Here is a 16,930-nt window from a genome sequence, read left to right on the forward strand (position 1 = left end):
TGTGGACTGCTGTGGTCTCGATGTAAATTGGGAAGCTCTGTTGGGGAAAGGAGGAGGACAAGAAGGATTGTACTGAACTCAGTCAGGCTCATGGCCCACTTAGAATCATGGAACCTCACAGCTGGGTAGGCTCTTAAAGACAATCAGGTCCACTTAGGCGATTTTGCAGATGGGAAAACTAAGGGGGGACAGGACTTGTCCAGGATCACCATGGCTCAAGCCTCTTCTTCATATGCTTCTCACTTGAATTTATGCTCTGGGAACCAACATGCCTATAGGAAAATGCTCCTGTGGTTCTAGTCTGGAGGAAGGGGAGGAGGAGGGCGGGGCTGTGTCTGGGAAGCATGACACCCAGGTCCAGGTCCCTGGGATGCCTGCCACCCGCCCCCAGGAGTGGGCCATCCTGCATTGGGTAGCTGCAGATACCATTTAACCTAATCTGGCCTGAAGGCTGCCTCTGGTAGCATCACAGAGGATGGGCGCTGGCCAGGGTGCTGAACCTGTCAGGCACCATCCTCTTAATATTCACTCTAGCTGATGGGTGAAATGGAGGTGGAAAGGGGATCTTCATGTTTTTATCACTTAGGGACCCCCCCCGACTGTTTTGCACACAGTGTTTATGGGAAAGCCTTGGGCGTGGAATCAGGATTTCTGTGGCCTGTGGCCTCTCAGTTGCTGTAGACTGGCTCTCCCACCTGCTAAATGTAGAGTAGCTCGTATCCTACTAAACTCACAGGCTGAGGTGAGCGTCACTTCGGGCCAGGCGACAAAGCCCTGCACAGGGCCCGAGCTCACCCATGGGGCATTGTGAAGTCTCGCAGAAGCTCACCCTCACAGAGGGGTTCCGGGCCCATTTCTTCCCTTGAGGGTGGAGGTTGTGCTGGGTGGTTTCAGACGCTCCCCCTAACCTCGGTGCCCTGGGCACCATGACTGTAGGTGGAAGTGCTCAGAAACATAAGCCACACTTTGCAAACAAGACTGAGTCTCGGCTGTCCTGGAAATTACACAGCCTTGTTCCTTTCCCACATTTGTCCTGACTTGGCTTCCCAGCTTCAGGAGTGGGTTTGGCCCAGGCACCTATGCTCCTCACCTGAGAGGGGTTGTGAAGTCTGGGTGCAGTGGTTCTACTAAAAAGAGCACTGGCTTTAGGATTAGTCTGGCCCAGGTTCCAACTGTGGTTCTGCCACCCCAGAGAGGCATGCCCAGCACCCTAATGCCGCCGATAGTGTTTGCCTCATGGGTTGTTAGGACTACATGAGATTAGAGGGAAAAGCCCAAAACACTGTGGGCACCAGGCACATGCTTGTTTCCTGCATCGTGGGGCAGCCCAGCATTCCTCTCCTCTTGTCCTTGAACCCACCCTTACCTACCCACCCACCCTCGGTAACAATAACCGCTGGCACCCACTGAGCCCCAACTGAAAAAACCCAAACCAGACCCATTGCTGCTGAGTTGATTCCGATTCATAGCAACCCTGCAGGACAAAGCAGAACTGTCCCCTAGAGTTCCCAAGGCTGTAATCTTTACAGAAGCAGACTGCCACACCTTTCTCCTGCAGAGCAGCTGCCGGGTTCAAACTGCTGACCTTTTGGTTAGCAGCCAAGAGCTTAACCACTGAACGATCCAACCACCTGCTAATAAGAAACATTTTTGGTTTACTACAACAATCCTGCAGGTAGGGGTGATGCTTGTTTTGCAGATGAGGAAGTTCACACACTGGCAAAGGGCGGCTGGGAGTCACACCCATGCCTGCCTGATGCTGAGACCTCTGCTTGGTCTTGAACAAATTACTGGACCTGTTTAAACTCTTTTTCTGGTCTTAAAAAAAGGGATAGTACCCCATTATGATTTGAAGATACACACACACACACACAATTTTACAAAGATGCACATATACTGAAGGACATATATGGAACACATCTGAGTGACTCATGGGGGCAGGGGAATGGAGACTAGGGTAAGTGGGGGGAAAACTTAACAAGAGGGTTCTTGCATGCATTAATCATACATAATGTACTAGGAACCAAGAATGAGTGACTCACTTCTTTGCAGCTGAGGTCCAGGTGAAGGAAAAGGAGCTGAAGTTTGTAGACCAGAGTTTCTTTACTGTGCCCAGGAATCACCTGTGGAGCTTGCTAAAATGCAGATTCTCATTCAGCAGGTCTGGGGCAGAGCCTGAGAACGTGCATTTCTAACAAGCTCCCAAGTAATGCTACTGCTGCAGTCTGAATTGCTAGGATATAGAAAGTTTTTCTTTCCCTTCTCAGTTCTCACATTTGCCCGATAATATGTATCATTCAAGGGGCTCATAAGAAGCGGATTTGCAGGCCCTTGCCTGGAGATTTGGATTCAGGTTTGGGCTGGGGCAGAGCATGTTCAAATGTGTGCTTTGAGCAATTATCTCAGACTGTTGGGCTTGGGCAAGCCAGGGACGCATGGCTGTGGGACCCATCTGTATCATGACACATGGTGAAGGCCCACGAGATTGGCTCACCAGACCTCTGTCCCAGCTTCCTAAAGTGCCTTCCTGAATAGCAAGATGGGGAAAGGAAGCAAGGACATTTTCCCAGGCTCCCTTGCAGCTATGGTTCAAGAGGTGATGTAGTTCCAACAACTAGATGCATTCTGCCGAGCCTTCAATTTGGAACTGAGCTGATTAGGGGTGGAGGTGGCAGTATGAAGGTCATCCATTTCCTGGTGCAGGTCTAGGCAGCTGTGTGAGGCTCTGGAATTTCCTGATCCCCAGATCACGGCAATGGGCTGTGATCCTGCCGATCTCTGCGGCTAAAGCTTTTTGTTTAAAATAGTTAAGATGGCTTGTTTCCTGCAGCTGAACTCCAGAAGGACTAACACCTCAGCAGGGCCCACTCCCTCCTCCCCCTGATCCCCCATCACGCTGATTCTCACCACTCACCTTATGCGACTCACCTGGACACAGCCTCTCTCAGGCATGTCCAGCCTCCTCTATTAGACGGTGGGCTGATTGAAAAAACACCCAATTTTTTTTTTTTTATCAGCCCACCGTTCCTCCAAACAGGGACTGGGCCTTCCACTTTGCGCCCCCCACAGGACCCTGCCACTAGTGGGGTGTCAAACTTGTCATTGCTGCTCCTTGCATTCTAAGACCTGTCCTCAGTCCCCTGGGCCTTGCCACTACTGCTCAGTGCCTGACACCTCTGCCTTTGTGATCCACCCTCCAGGGCAGATTTGAGGCCAAACACAGCTGGAGTGTGTAGGCTTTGTGGTGCCCCAAGGGAAAACAAGGGCTGGGGGCTTGGAAGCCTGCCTTTGAGTCTCTCCTTTGGTGCCATGAGGGTCGCTATGAGTTGCAATCGACTCGATGGCACTGGGTTTCTGGGTTTTGGTGCAAAACGTTGAGTGGCTGCAAGCATGCAAGTTTTATGACAGAAAAAGCTGGGCTGTGCATGTGAGGAATCTTTCCTCCCCTTGGTTTCTTACAGGAAGTGCACCAAAGCAGACAAGAATAAAAGGTGACGGGATATGAAGTGCTTCACGGATCCTAATTTTCCTCCTGTGAAGAGGGGCATGGATCAGGAGCAGAATGTCATTGACAGTAGAAAGAGAGGCCACAAAAGAAGCTGGGTCCCAAAAAGTGAGGTTCTGTGGGGCTTTTCTAACTACTCGAGGGTCAACAGGTACTGACCATCTATCCAGGAATATAGAGGCAGCCTATATTTTGAGCATAATACATTCTTGGAGATGGTGTCTTACGAGACTCATGACTTCACTGTGTAGGTTGAAGAAGTCCATGACTGAAAGGAGAAATACTAGCTTAAAAACTGGGGAGAAGACAAGTCAAGGGAGTGAAGGTTGGGGTGTGGGGACTATTGGTGCATCTTAAAGATGGTATGAGAGGTCTAATGGCACCTCAGCACTGAAAGACAATGATTTGGAACCAGACCTTCATTTTACATGTTAAGTCACTCGATGAACAAAGAAATTTAAAACCAACCAAAGGTAATGCCCGTGGAGCTCACTAGACCTGGAAAGGTCATGGGAACTTGCCTAGAGATAGGACCTGTTCTGTATCACACATCCAGCCCAGAACTTTTCCAAAAGTCAAAGCCAACTCCCCTGCAGCTCATCAGCCATGGTCAGCCCAAGGTGGTGATTATCAAAGCCCTTGTCTGCTCACCCAGGGTGACTGGCTCTGGTCTCTGCCTTGCTTGGCCTACGTCGAAATTTTCTTTTTTTTTAAAAAAAGACAACAAAACCACAATGAGATACCAGTTCACACTCATTAGGGTGGCTATAAGCAAGAAGACAAATGATAACAAATGTTGGCAAGGATGTGGAGAAACTGTGACCCTCCAACACTGCTGGTGGGGGCATGTAAAATGGTATATCCTCTGCATAAAGCAGTTCGGCAGTTCCTTAGAAGGTTAAACATTGACTTATATCACCCAGCAATTCTACTCCCAGAGAAATGAAAAGATATATCCACACAAAAACTCGTACTCGATGTTCACAGCAGCATCATTAATGTCAAAAAACCAGAAATAATCTAAACGTCCACCAACTGATGACTGGATGAACAAAATGTGCTGTAACAACATTATTCAGCCATAAGAAGGAATGAAGTACTGATAAATGTACAACATGTATGAATCTTGAAAACATGCTAAGTGAAAGAAGCCAGACATAAAAGGCCACATACTGTGTGATTCCATTTATGAGAGATGTCCAGAATAGGCAAATCCTTAGAAAGATTAGTGGTTGCCAGGGGCTGGGGGGGGTGGGAAATAGGAGTGCTGCTAATGGTGATGGGGCTTGTTTTGGGGTGCAGATAAGGTGATGGCTGCACAACACTGTGAATATACTGAAAACCACCGGATGGTATGCTTTAGAAGGGTGGACTGAATGGTATGTGAATTATATCTCAATAAAGTTATTAAAAAATAAAAAGAGGAACAGGTCATTAAGTGCTGATGTTTATTGTTAAGCCTCCAGCTTTTAAGTTCCACAAAACACACACCTAAAGTATTCCCATTACTGCTTGGTGATTTCACAGCTGGAAGGAGGAATGTGGCCCAGACCAAACAAGCACTAATAGCTGGACTAGGAAGTTCCTAAAGGCCCCATTCACTTCTTCCCCACATAACGTCTAGGACGTTGTTCCTCCGTGTCCTTGATGCAAGGAGACCCACAGAGAAAATGCTGCCTGGATTTAGCTTCAGGAAAACACTGATTCTGTTCAGAAAACAGGATTATATATATGACCACCCAAAGGGTTTTCCTTTCGACCTGTTACTAGAAAATCGAAGTGCCAAACTTACTAAGTTTCGTCTTTTACTAAAATCAGGGTCCTAAAAGTTCTCTCTCTTCCCTACTCTGTCTGGTGGTCCTTTAATTGCTTCCTTTTATAATAAAGGATGCCTTTATGAGCAAATTGCCCCAGGTTCTTCTGGTTGCAGGTGTAGGCCAATTCCAAAGCAAAAGCTAACATTCCACCCATGTGCCAGCCCCCGAGGAAGAAGACTATGACTGATGATTGTGTTTGTGGCTCTGTCTGACCTCTGGGTCTTTGTGCAAGGCAGAGATTTCTAAAGGCTTCAAGCTGGTCAGCTCTCCTGTCTCTGGGGCCTTTTACTAAACTGGTGCTTGCAATGATCTGCCAGAAATACCTGGGAAGCGAGCTCATGCTAGCCTCCCCACCCACGCCCAGCCTCCATCTGAGACTGACCCAGGGCCTATGTGTCAGTTTAGTTTCCCTAACTCATTTGCAGGCTGAGCAGACAGGCAATCCTAAACTACAGAACACAAGCTGGAATCTCAAGAAAGCTAGTAGCCCCCTGCCTATAGGTAACTAATATATCCTATTTTGTGGGGAGGAACCCAAGGTGCTGAGAAATGAGAGGACCCACCCATGGCTGAAGTGCTAGTTGCCGAGCGTAAGTGACTAGCGCCTTGGTCTCTTGCCTCTTAGCCTGGTGCTCTATGGTGCTCTTTCCACTCCAGCACACGGGTTCATCACTGACCACGTCTGTCAGGTCTCGGGCTGCAAAGGATCCGGAGAACACCAAAGGTCAGGTGGGACACAGACACAGGCTTCCAGTGGCAGGGGCTCCCTGGGGGTGAAGCGCTTTCCTGGGTTGTGTCTTGCTTCACTACCACTGGCTTCTAGACGCTGGGGTTCCTTGCTCCTTCCAAAGTTCAACACCATTCTCAGATGGAGCCCATGCTCCTGTGCGTATCTGTGCCCTGAGGGAACGAAAGGCACTGAGTTACAGGCTCTGTAGCTAAGTGCCACACGAAGCCATCAACCTTCATTCTTTTCCTCTGGCCTCAGTTCCTATGGGTTGCCATATACAGAAAGAGACACCAGAATGTTTTAGAGCAGGAAATGGACCTCAAATTTTATAGGTGGTCACGCAGGCTCTGTGAGGCAAAGGGACTTGCTTAGGGTCACTCAGTAAGATAGTGGCAAAAATGAGATTAGCCTTCAGGTCTGTTTGCTCCTTTGTTGTTGGGCCGCTAATGCCCAGGCCCAGAAAGATCCAGAAGACCAGCCCAGAATGGGCAGAGCTGGAGGATTTTACCCCCATCACAATGACGCTGCCTTTGCCCAATGTGCCTATGCTGTGGAAGTCGTCCTTGTGGCCCACTGGGTTTCCAGTCACCCATTTCCACCTATATAGCCAGACTGAGACCCATCTTAGTGATGTCATGAACAATCACAATTTATCAAAGGAAGGCACCTGAAAAGCAAAAATGGGCCCTGGGTAGGGGCGGCTTAATCCCCAAAGACGCGAATGCTCCAGCCCCGTGAAGGGGCAGGAGCCGTGTGTGAACGGGAAAAGGAGAGCGGGAGACCGGCAGCATGGTTTCTGTATTCACATTTGGTTCTCAATAATAACATCCAAACCGCGTTCTGTTCTCATAGCGCTGCATCGGGTCAGGGGTATGTGTTGCCGGGGTCTCCCCTGGGAGGTGGGGAGGAGCTGGTGGGGAGAGACTTCTCCTCGGGACCTACAGCCGGCCAGGCGGAGAGCTGCAGCAGGCGCCGTGGCAATGGGAGGGGATGGGGAGGCAGTCCCGGCCAGCCTGCAAACACATGGGCCGAGTCCCTCGCCCCCAGCCCGCTGGAACACGGTTGCTGATAGGGCCAACGGTGGCAGCTCCAGGAGAGCGGAGGGAAGGCTGGGATGTTACATTCTTGAGGCCTTCACAGGTACATGTCATCGTAGCCCGGCGGGGGGAGATGGTCTGGGTTAGGTCTGGAATGGAAAGAGGGGCTGGTGAGTTGAAGTGATGGAGGGGCCTGCACACACAGGCAGACGTGGCCTTGAACTGACGGAGTCTGCCCTCCAGAATGATGTGGTGGTTCTTGGGGTTTAAGAGCATGTGCTCTAGAGCCAGGCAGCTTGGGTGTGAATCCTAACTCTTCTACTTGTTAGCTGTAGGAATTTAGATAAGTTATTTAATATCTCAGGGCCTCAATTTCTACACCTATAAAATATGGATAGTAGCATCTACCAGTAGAGAGTGTTGATATAAGGCTCCAATGAGTTTCTGACACACACTAAATTTTCAGTCAGTGTTAGCTCCTTCTCTGAATCCTCCCCTGAGGGGAGCTGGGGGAAAGGAGGACCCCAGGAATGGGGAGCTCTTGGAGGGCTCCAGGGAGGCATCAAGCAGAGGCCTGGAGAAGGCTCCTCTCTCTCGGCAGAGGGGATGGAGGTAATAGGCCGAAGGAGGTGGCAACTTTCCACCTGGTGTCAGAGACACCTTCGCTCCTGCCATGCTGAGCTATGGCTGCCATCAGGTTCTACTTCTCAGAGTGCCTGAGTGAATACCTACCCAGACGGGCTGGTTCCAATGGGTCCAAAGGGGTCAAAGCGAGCTCCTGGGGGCACAGCGCCTGGAGGAAGCCGGTTTGGGAGGCCTGAGGATGGGTCAATACGTGCTCTGGGGAAGCCGGATCTCAGGGGATCCACGATCATCCCACCTCTCCGACACCTGAGGTAAGAAGGAAAGATGGGTAAGCAGGTGTGGCAAGGAGCTGCCCTTGGAGAAGAGGTAAAGGAGGCGAGAATGGACCAAGAACGACTGGGATGTCTGCCTGAGTGCGGGTAGGAGCCGGGCAGACACAACAACACAAAAGGCACATCTTTCCACATGAGAGGCTCTCCAAGTCCATAAAGATCCCTGTCATGTCCTAGACCCGAGGGGCCAACATGGTGACGAACAGGAGCCAGAACTCACCAGGGTTGTTGCAGAACCATCACAAGGCTCCACAGGGCACTACTTTAGGTCTAAGGACTAATAATAGCATTGAGACAGTTCATGATGTTTGTTTTCTTTTTTTTGCCATTTCCTGAAGGGGCCTATGAGTTGCCCGTCTGGCTCCTGAGGAAATTTTCCCCCTGCATAGTTCCATGTGCTCAAACTAGGGTGAATGAACTGACATTCCCCAAATGTTGAGGTCATGGTTCAAGTTGTGCTGCAGTCAATTAAATTTGGGGTCACTCTGCAGCAGAGGCTAAAGTCTAGTCTGAGTCACTCAGAGAAGATTACACATAAAGAGGCTGTAATAACTTTGAAGGGTGACAGCAAGAAGCACAGAGAGTCTTACGGGGCTCAGAGACTCCCCTTACCAAGTGTGGTGACCTTTGAAGAGCTCTGAACTGCCCAAAGTCTGAAGCCTGCCTTTCAGTGTGCTCTTCAACCTGTGCCTGATAAATCCTCATGGTAGTTTGCCACCCCAGGGCCCCTGCTGTACTCCACCACGAGGGCACCCCAGGCCAGGAAATGACGGAGGAGCGGCCTGCTGGGCTTACTCAGCCCTGCCCCAGCGCTCAGATTACTCCTGCACAGCTCCGGGCATGGCAGAGCACTCACCTCCTGCCTCCTTCACCCCAATGCAAGACTGACGAAGAGCTCTAAAATTAGAAGATGAGCCAGGGCTGACGAGCCATGAGAGCAAGTTATGTTGCTGTCACCTCTCCAGCAGTACTCACCCAAATGGGTCCAAGTCCTCTCCCCCGACAGAAAACGGGCCCAGAGGATCACGCCTGAAACAAACAAGGGACAATTAGCCAAGTCCCAGAGCAGCCGGGCACCTGGGCTCCCAGGGGCCTGTATCTGACGCCTGCAGCGAGTCACAAACGCACTCCCAGGTATGGGGGACAGGGAAAGCCCTGCATGAGACCATCACACAAGGGATATTTCAAAGTGGTCCTTGGCACAGATTAACAACCATAGTATTATAATGGCAATTATGTGAAAAGAGCCAAACACAAAGCTAAAAACATGGAGGATCCCAATTCTGTAGACAGATAAAAATACTGACAGTGACAGTCTCCAGATAAATTTTATTTTACTCATACCTTTCTCAAGTTTCTAAACTTTGTATAAAGCAGCAACAATTTTTTATCAGACATATATTATCCTAAACCAAAAATTAAAACCTCAAAGCCAAGATTTAAAAGCTACCGAGGGTGGAATGAGATGGGTGCTCGTACACAGCTACAACCGTGCTTCTCAATCTTTTTTCCATTATGCCTTGCCGTGACATTTTAATACCACAGATATTTCTATTTCTATATATATATGGAGGATGGCACCTGACCGGGCAGTGTGTCGTTCTGCTGTACACAGAGTTGCTAGGAGTCGGAACTGACTCAATGGCACCTAACAATAACACACACAAAAAACATATATAAAACATTTGTAATGTTTAATATATATGTAAAAGATCATTAATATCACAGATACCTACTTATGTACAGGAGCCCACTGGAGGACCACAAACCATTATCTCTAAGATTTTTTCACCTCCCTCCCCACTACTGAGAATGCATGAGCTGGGAGCAAAATGACTGCATGCTTCCTGGATAGCAATTTTATATTATCTATCAAATAACATATATCTATTTTTTAAAAGCTTTATACATCTCTATATTCCTTGATTCAGTAACTTTATGTCTAGGAGTCCAACCTAAGGAAAGAATACAGAATTCAGCATCACCACAGACATTAATCAAGGGAGCCAAGATCAGCCTACATGGGGACAGAGGCCCATTATGATGTGCCCATAAATGCAGCAGAGAGACAACAGGAACGAGGTTCTTCAGATGTTTACAAAGGACGGGGAAGATGCTGACACTCTAGTGCTAAGTGTGGGAGAGAGGGGACTCCAAAAGCCTCGGGAATCAACTGTGTAAAAATGTGTGTGTATGTAAATAAAACTAGTAAGATGCATACTGAGAGTGCAAACAGTGACGGTTACAGCTGGGTGGTGAGCTTCTTATTTATACTTTTCTGTTTTTTTCCATAAAGGATGCATGCTTTGTTTATAATAAAACAAAAAGATTTTGTGATTTTTAAAAGGTGCTTTAGAATCTGCTTGGAACCCAGGCAAGCCATGCAGACCTGACAGTTCTAGGGCACAGGCAGATTCCTGCCAGACCTCAGGGAAGCCTGGTACACGGCAGCTGATCTAAGCTTAGAGGTAAGAAGCCATTAATTAAAGAACTGGGAAAGAATCCAAAAGTAGACGCTTTTCAGTCAGTTCCACCTACTGGGTGGAAAGGATTTTGCAATTTAGGTAGAGGTGGCTAGGTTTCCAAGGGAAGTAAGTTTTCCTGACCTAGGTCACTATGCCCAAGCCATGGCTCATGGAGCTGGTGGCCAGAGTTTCAGGCAGCCTCCAACACTCTTCCTCACTGGACAGACCAGATGGTGCCAGAGGGCAGCAAGCATCTCCCTTGAACTTACATCTCCATGAACTCCCCCACAAGGAGCAGCCAACACAGGGAGCTTCTAAACCAGTAACCCAGTGGCTGTTAAAATGCCTAGAAGAACTGAGCCTTGATAGCTCCTGAAACATGCAGCCATCTCTTCTCTTCTCTGTTGGGCCAAAGAGCGTGGGGAGGGGAAGGCCCACCTCAATGTGTGTACATGAAATCACCACAGCGTGTTTGTGAGGCTCACACTGTGCACAGCCACACGGCACACACGCACACTTTCGTGCACTGTGTATACATTATAACCCATTTAAAAACAAACAGCACAGGGGCCTGTCTTGCCCTCCACAGCCCGCTCAGCCAAGTCTCAGTCCCTCACATCTCTCAGGTATGAGCACCTGGCTGTGCCAAGTGCGGTTCTAGGGATTAAAAAAAAGTAATTTTTATACACGGCCTTTGAACTCAAACCCTACCACTTCATCTGGTAACCAGCTCAAGGCAAGAGTGACCCACTGTAACCCTGTAGGCCGGGCCCCAGTGTCCCAGCTCCAAGAGCCCCTCTAAGAGACTTAAGGGGGATTGTGACACTACACAGCATCCTCCTGTCTGCGCGCCCCTCCCCCCTTATGTAACAGCAGCACACTTGTCTTGGGCACACAAATCCAGCTGATGCCCTTCTGCTGGCTGAGGTGGTCTGGAGAACCAGCAAGGGCTCTGGACTGGAGTTACAAGGTGTGCTCTGGACTCTGGCTTGGGGATTATCTAGCTGGTTGGCAGCAACCTGTCACGAAACCTCTGCACCTCAGTTTTTTAAGATGTAAAATCTAAGTAGTTAACACTCGCAGGGTCTGCAGTGATGGTGAAATATAGTATTGGAAGTGAACAGATTTGTTGATGGTAAAGGTCTGGAAGAACGGAATAACAGCAGCCGCCACTATTTACTGAGAGCTTGCTATGTGTCAGGAGCTATGCTAAATTTAGTTCTGAGAAGGTTATTTTTTTTTAATTTCATTTTCTGAATAGGTAATATGTTTAACCAGGTTCAAAATTAAAGAGTAAAAATGGACACAGGAGCATAATCTTAGGCTATATGCATTTTGGAATTCAGAATTTTTCATATTTTAGAAAGGTCTGACGGGTGTACCCAACATATATTGTGTAATACTTCCAAGCAGCACCCTGCAACCAATGCCCTAATACTTCTGCTGCAAAATGAATGACTGTTCACCCTAACTGAGCTAAATGAAGATATAAGGAGTTTCAAATGGTCAACAATTACTTTAAAACTAAGATGAGGAATAAGGGGGCAGGGAAACTACATTAATGGAAACGAACAACCAGAAAGGAAATAATAAGAATGTTTACATATTGTGAAGAATGTAACCAACGTCACTGAACAACTTTTCTAGAAATTGTTGAATGGGAACCTAAACTGTGTAAACCTTCACCAAAAACACAATAAAATATTATTTAAAAAAATATATGAAACCTCCAAAAAAAAAGAATAAAGAGGTTCGTGCCACTTCAGTTTAGGCTTTGCCACCAAACATGTTTTAGCACCAAACTTAAGAAAAACGCTTTTGTTTTTCAAAGTTCTTTTGATTCTGGAATTCTGGATAAGAGATTGTGGACCTGTAACAGTCAAAAGCCTCCCTGTTGTCCCTGTCCCCTAGCCCACCAGGTCTTCCCATGGGCAACCAGTGTCACCTGATTCTTTTATGTCCTTCCACAGATATTCTGTGCAGATATGAGCAAGTATTTATCTCTCTACCTTTTTAACAGATAAATGCGCTGAACTCCTTACATACACTCTTTCACCTTTGCAGCAGCCTTCTGAGGTAGGTGTTATTATTATTCCTATTTTACAGATGAGGAAACAGACCCAGAGAGGCAAAATTTCTTGCACAAGGCCACACAGGTAGTAAGTGGCAAAGACAGGATTCAAACCAGATCTGCCCAACTTCAAAAGCCAAAAATCCAAAAGCCAAATCTGTTGCCATTGAGTTGATTCCAACACACAGCCTCCATTTGTTACAGAGTAGATCCAAGCTCCAAAGGGTTTTCTTGGCTGTAATCTTCATGGTAGATTGCCAGGCCTTTTTTCCATGGCACTGCTGGGTGGTTCAAACTGCCAACCCTTCGGTTAGTAGTCCAGCACAAGCAATTTGCTCCCAGGGATCTCCAAAACTCAGGCTCTTTTAATTGGTGTGTTGACATCACTTACATTTAATGTGATTGTTGAAATGTTTGGACTTAGGTCTACCATTGCATTAGTTTTCTGATTGTTCCCTCTGATTTTTGCTCCTGTTTCCCCTTTTAGTATTCAATTTTAATTTATTGTATTTATTATTATATCTCCGTATAGTTTTTTTTAGTGGTTGCTTTGAGGGATTACAATATACATAACTTTTCACAGTCTATACAGAATCAATACTTTACCACTTCAAGTGGTGTGTAGAACTCTTACCACCACATAGGTCCCTTTACCCTCCCCCCTTCATGTTATGGTTGTCATATAATACATTTGCATACTTTAGACAATGTTTTCAATTGTCAAACATTTTCAAGAATTCAAGAGAACAGTCCTCTTAGCTACATGTTTACTATTTTGTTCTTCCTTTACTCCCGATGTTCTAAGTTTCCATCTGGTATCATTTTCCCTCTGTTTGAAGAAATTTCTTTAGCCAAAAAAAAAAAAAAAACTTTTTCTTTTAAATTATGCTTTGGGTGAGAGTTTACAGCTCAAGTTAGTTTCTCATACAAAAATTTATAGACACATTGTTATGTGACCCTAGTTGCTATCCCTATACCGTGACAGCACACTCCCCCTTTCTACCCCAGATTCCCCATGCCCATTCAACCAGCTCCTGTCCCTTTCTGCCTTCTCATCTCACCTCCAGACAGGAGCTGCCCATTTAGTCTCCTATCTACTTGAACTAAGAAGCACTCTCTTCATGAGTATCATTTTATGTCTTACTGTCCAGTCTAATCTTTGTCTGAAGAGGTGGCTTCGGGAATGGTTTTACTTTTAGGTTAACAGAGAGTCTGGAGGGCCATGTCTTCTGGGGTTCCTCTAGTCTCAGTCAGATCATTAAGTCTGGTCTTTTTACTAGAATTTGAATTCTGCACCCCATTTTTCTTCTGCTCTGTCAGGGACTTTCTGTTGTGTTCCCTGTCAGGGTGGTCATTGGTGGTAGCCGGGCACAATCTAGTTCTTCTGGTCTTAGGCTGATGGAGTCTGTGGTTTATGCGGCCCCTTTTGTCTCTTGGGCTAATATTTTCTTTGTGTCTCTGGTATTCTTTGTTCTCCTTTGCTCCAGGTGGGTTGGGACCAATTGATGCATCTTAGATGGCCACTCGCTAGCTTTTAAGATCCCAGATGCCACTCTCCAAAGTGGGATGCAGAATATTTTCTTAATAAACTTTGTTATGCCAATTGACCTAGGTATCCCCCAAAACCATGGTCCCCAGACCCCTACCCCTGCTACTCTGTCCCTCTAAGTGTTCAGTTGTGTTTTGAAACTTTTCATCTTTTGGTTTAGTCTAGTGGTGCTGAGTTCCCCAGTATTGTCTGTTGTCCTTCCCTTCATCTAAGATAATTCTTGTCTACTGTCTAGTTAGTGAATTCCCCTCTCCCTCCCTCCCCACCCCCGTAACCATCAAAGAATGTTTTCTTCTGTGTTTAAACACCTTTTCTTGAGTTCTTTTAATAGTGGTCTCATACAATATTTGTCCTTTTGCGACTTGACTAATTTCACTCAGCATAATGCCTTCCAGATTCATCCATGTTATGTTTCACGGATTCGTCGTCGTTCTTTATCGTTGCGTGATATTCCATTGCATGAATATACCATAATTTACTTAACCATTTGTCTGTTGATGGGCACCTAGCTTGTTTCCATCTTTTTGCTATTGTGAACAGTGCTGCAATAAACCATGGGTGTGCACATATTCACGTGACAGCTCTTATTTCTCTAGGATATATTCCAAGGAGTGAGACTGCTGGATCATATGGTACTTCTAGCTTTTTAAGGAAGCGCCAAATTGATCTCCAAAGTGGTTGTACCATTTTATATTCTCACCAGCAGTAAGTGGTTCCAGTCTCTCCACAACCTCTCCAACATTTATTTGTGTTTTTTGGACTAGTGCCAGCATTGTTGTGGTGAGACAGTATCTCATTGTAGTTTTGACTTGCATTTCTCTAATGGCTAATGATTGTGAGCATTCTCATGTATCTGTTAGCCACCTGAATGTCTTCTTCGGTGAAGTGCCTATTCATATTCTTTGCCCATTTTTTAATTGGGTTACTTGTCTTTGTGTTGAAGTTTTGCAGTATCTTGTAGATTTTAGAGATTAGACCCTGACTGGATGTGTAGTAGCCAAGTTTTTTTTTTCCTAGTCTGTAGGTTGTCTTTTTACTCTTTTGGTGAAGTCTTTTGATAAGCGTAAGTATTTGATTTTTTAGGAGCTCCCAGTTATCTAGTTTCTCTTCTGGTGTTTGTGCATTGTTAGTAATAGTTTGTATTCTGTTTATGCCATCTCTTAGGGCTCCTAGCATTGTCACTATTTTTTCTTCCATGATCTTTATCGTTTCAGATTGTATATTTAGGTCTTTGATCCATTTTAAGTTAGTTTTTGTGCATGGTGTGAGCTATGGGTCTTGTTTCATTTTTTTGCAGATGGATATCCAGCACCATTTATTAAAGAGACTGTCTTTTCCCCTTTCAACGGACTTTGAACCTTTGTCAAATATCACCTGCTAGCAGTTTAAGCAGATCTGTTGACTATGACTTTTCTTAGTTTCCCTTTATTAAAAATTCTTAATATTCTTCAGAAATGAAGGTGACTTATTCATTGGATAAAGAGTTCTGGGTTGACAGTTCTTTTTCCCCTTTATTTTAAAAAATGTTCTACTTCTTTCTAGCCTCCATTCTTTCTGATGAGAAATCCACACTCATCGAAATTGTTGTTCCTCTGTAAGCAATGTGCCGTTTTTCTCTGGCTGCTTTCAAGATCTCTGTCTTTAGTTTATGATGTGTCTGGGTATGGATTTCTTTGGGTTTATCCTGTTTGGGGTTTGCTGAGCTTTTTATATCTGATGGTTTTACGTCTTTTGCCAATTTTTGGAAAAAGTTTTCAGCCATTATTTCTTCAAATATTTTTTCTGCATTGCTGTCTTTCTCTTCTCCTTCTAGGGCTCAGATGGCTCCAATGTTAGACCTTTTATAACAGATCCCTGAGACTGTTTTATTTAAAAATCTTTTTTTCTGTTGTTCAGATAGGACAACTTCTATTGATCTATCTTTAAGTTCACTGATACGTTAGTTACGTAGTGCTGCCAATACATAAATACCACAAGTGGGTGGCTTTAAAGAACGGAAATTTATTGTCTCACAGTTTTGGTAGGCCAGAAAACCAAAACAGATACCAGGTGTAGAGGAAGGTCCTTCATTGTCTCCTTCAGCTTCTAGTAGCTGCCGGCAATCCTTGGTGTTCCTGGGCTTGTAGATGTATCTGCCTCCATCATCATATATCATCTGTTTTCCCCTGTGTGTCTCTGTGTCTATTCCCTTTTTATAAGACACCACTTAGACACAATTAGGTTTAGGACAAACCCTACTCCAGCACTGCTCCACTAATCTAACAAAAGAAAAGCCCTATTTCCAAAGAGGGTCATATTTAGAGACTAGGACTCCAACACATCTTTTTGGGGAACTTTAATTCAGTTCACAATAACTGACTCTCCTCTGCCATCTCTATTCTGCTACTGATTCATCCAATGAGGCTTTTATTTCGGTTACTGTATTTTTCAGTTCAAAAATCCCATTTGGTTCTTCTTTTATAGCTTCTATTTCTTTGCTGAGACTTTCTATCTTCCCGTTAGTTTCAAGACTAATGCCCTCACTTTCTGGAGCATTTTTATAACAGCTGTTTTAAAGTCAGTGTCAAACAACTCCAACATCTGTGTCATCTTCACATTTTTCTGTTGATTACCTTTTTGTGAGATGAAATTTTCTTGGTTCTTCATATGCTTGTTAATTTTGGATTGTATCCTGAACCTTTTGGACATTGTTACAAGGCTCTAGGAGAATATTGATATTTTTATTTTAGTACGTAACCAACCTGGTTGGGTTCAGGGCCCAAGTTCCAACCAGCCTCCTATGAATTCTTATTTCGATGTCAATTCTATTTTCAAAGTATTTGCAGTGCTGTTCAGATGT

General features: G+C 45.7%; 1 protein-coding gene across 2 annotated transcripts in view; it reads right to left on the bottom strand.

Moving 5' to 3' along the window:
- Positions 1-1,387: 1,387 nt before the first annotated feature.
- PSMF1 (proteasome inhibitor subunit 1) overlaps positions 1,388-16,930 on the bottom strand; it is a 51,192-nt gene continuing 35,649 nt past the window's right edge. The window contains exons 5-7 of one of the 2 annotated variants that reach the window (XM_064275904.1): positions 8,982-9,035; positions 7,822-7,980; positions 1,388-6,222 (exon numbers count right to left, since the gene is read on the bottom strand). In XM_064275904.1, coding sequence (XP_064131974.1) covers positions 6,129-6,222; positions 7,822-7,980; positions 8,982-9,035 — 307 coding nt within the window. In that variant the 3' untranslated portion in view covers positions 1,388-6,128. Of the gene's footprint in view, positions 6,223-6,831; positions 7,239-7,821; positions 7,981-8,981; positions 9,036-16,930 lie in introns of those variants that run through there. The other variant, XM_003411627.4, reaches the window with a different exon arrangement.

The sequence above is a fragment of the Loxodonta africana genome, chromosome 24 (assembly GCF_030014295.1).
Source record: "Loxodonta africana isolate mLoxAfr1 chromosome 24, mLoxAfr1.hap2, whole genome shotgun sequence".
Lineage (NCBI taxonomy): Eukaryota > Metazoa > Chordata > Mammalia > Proboscidea > Elephantidae > Loxodonta > Loxodonta africana.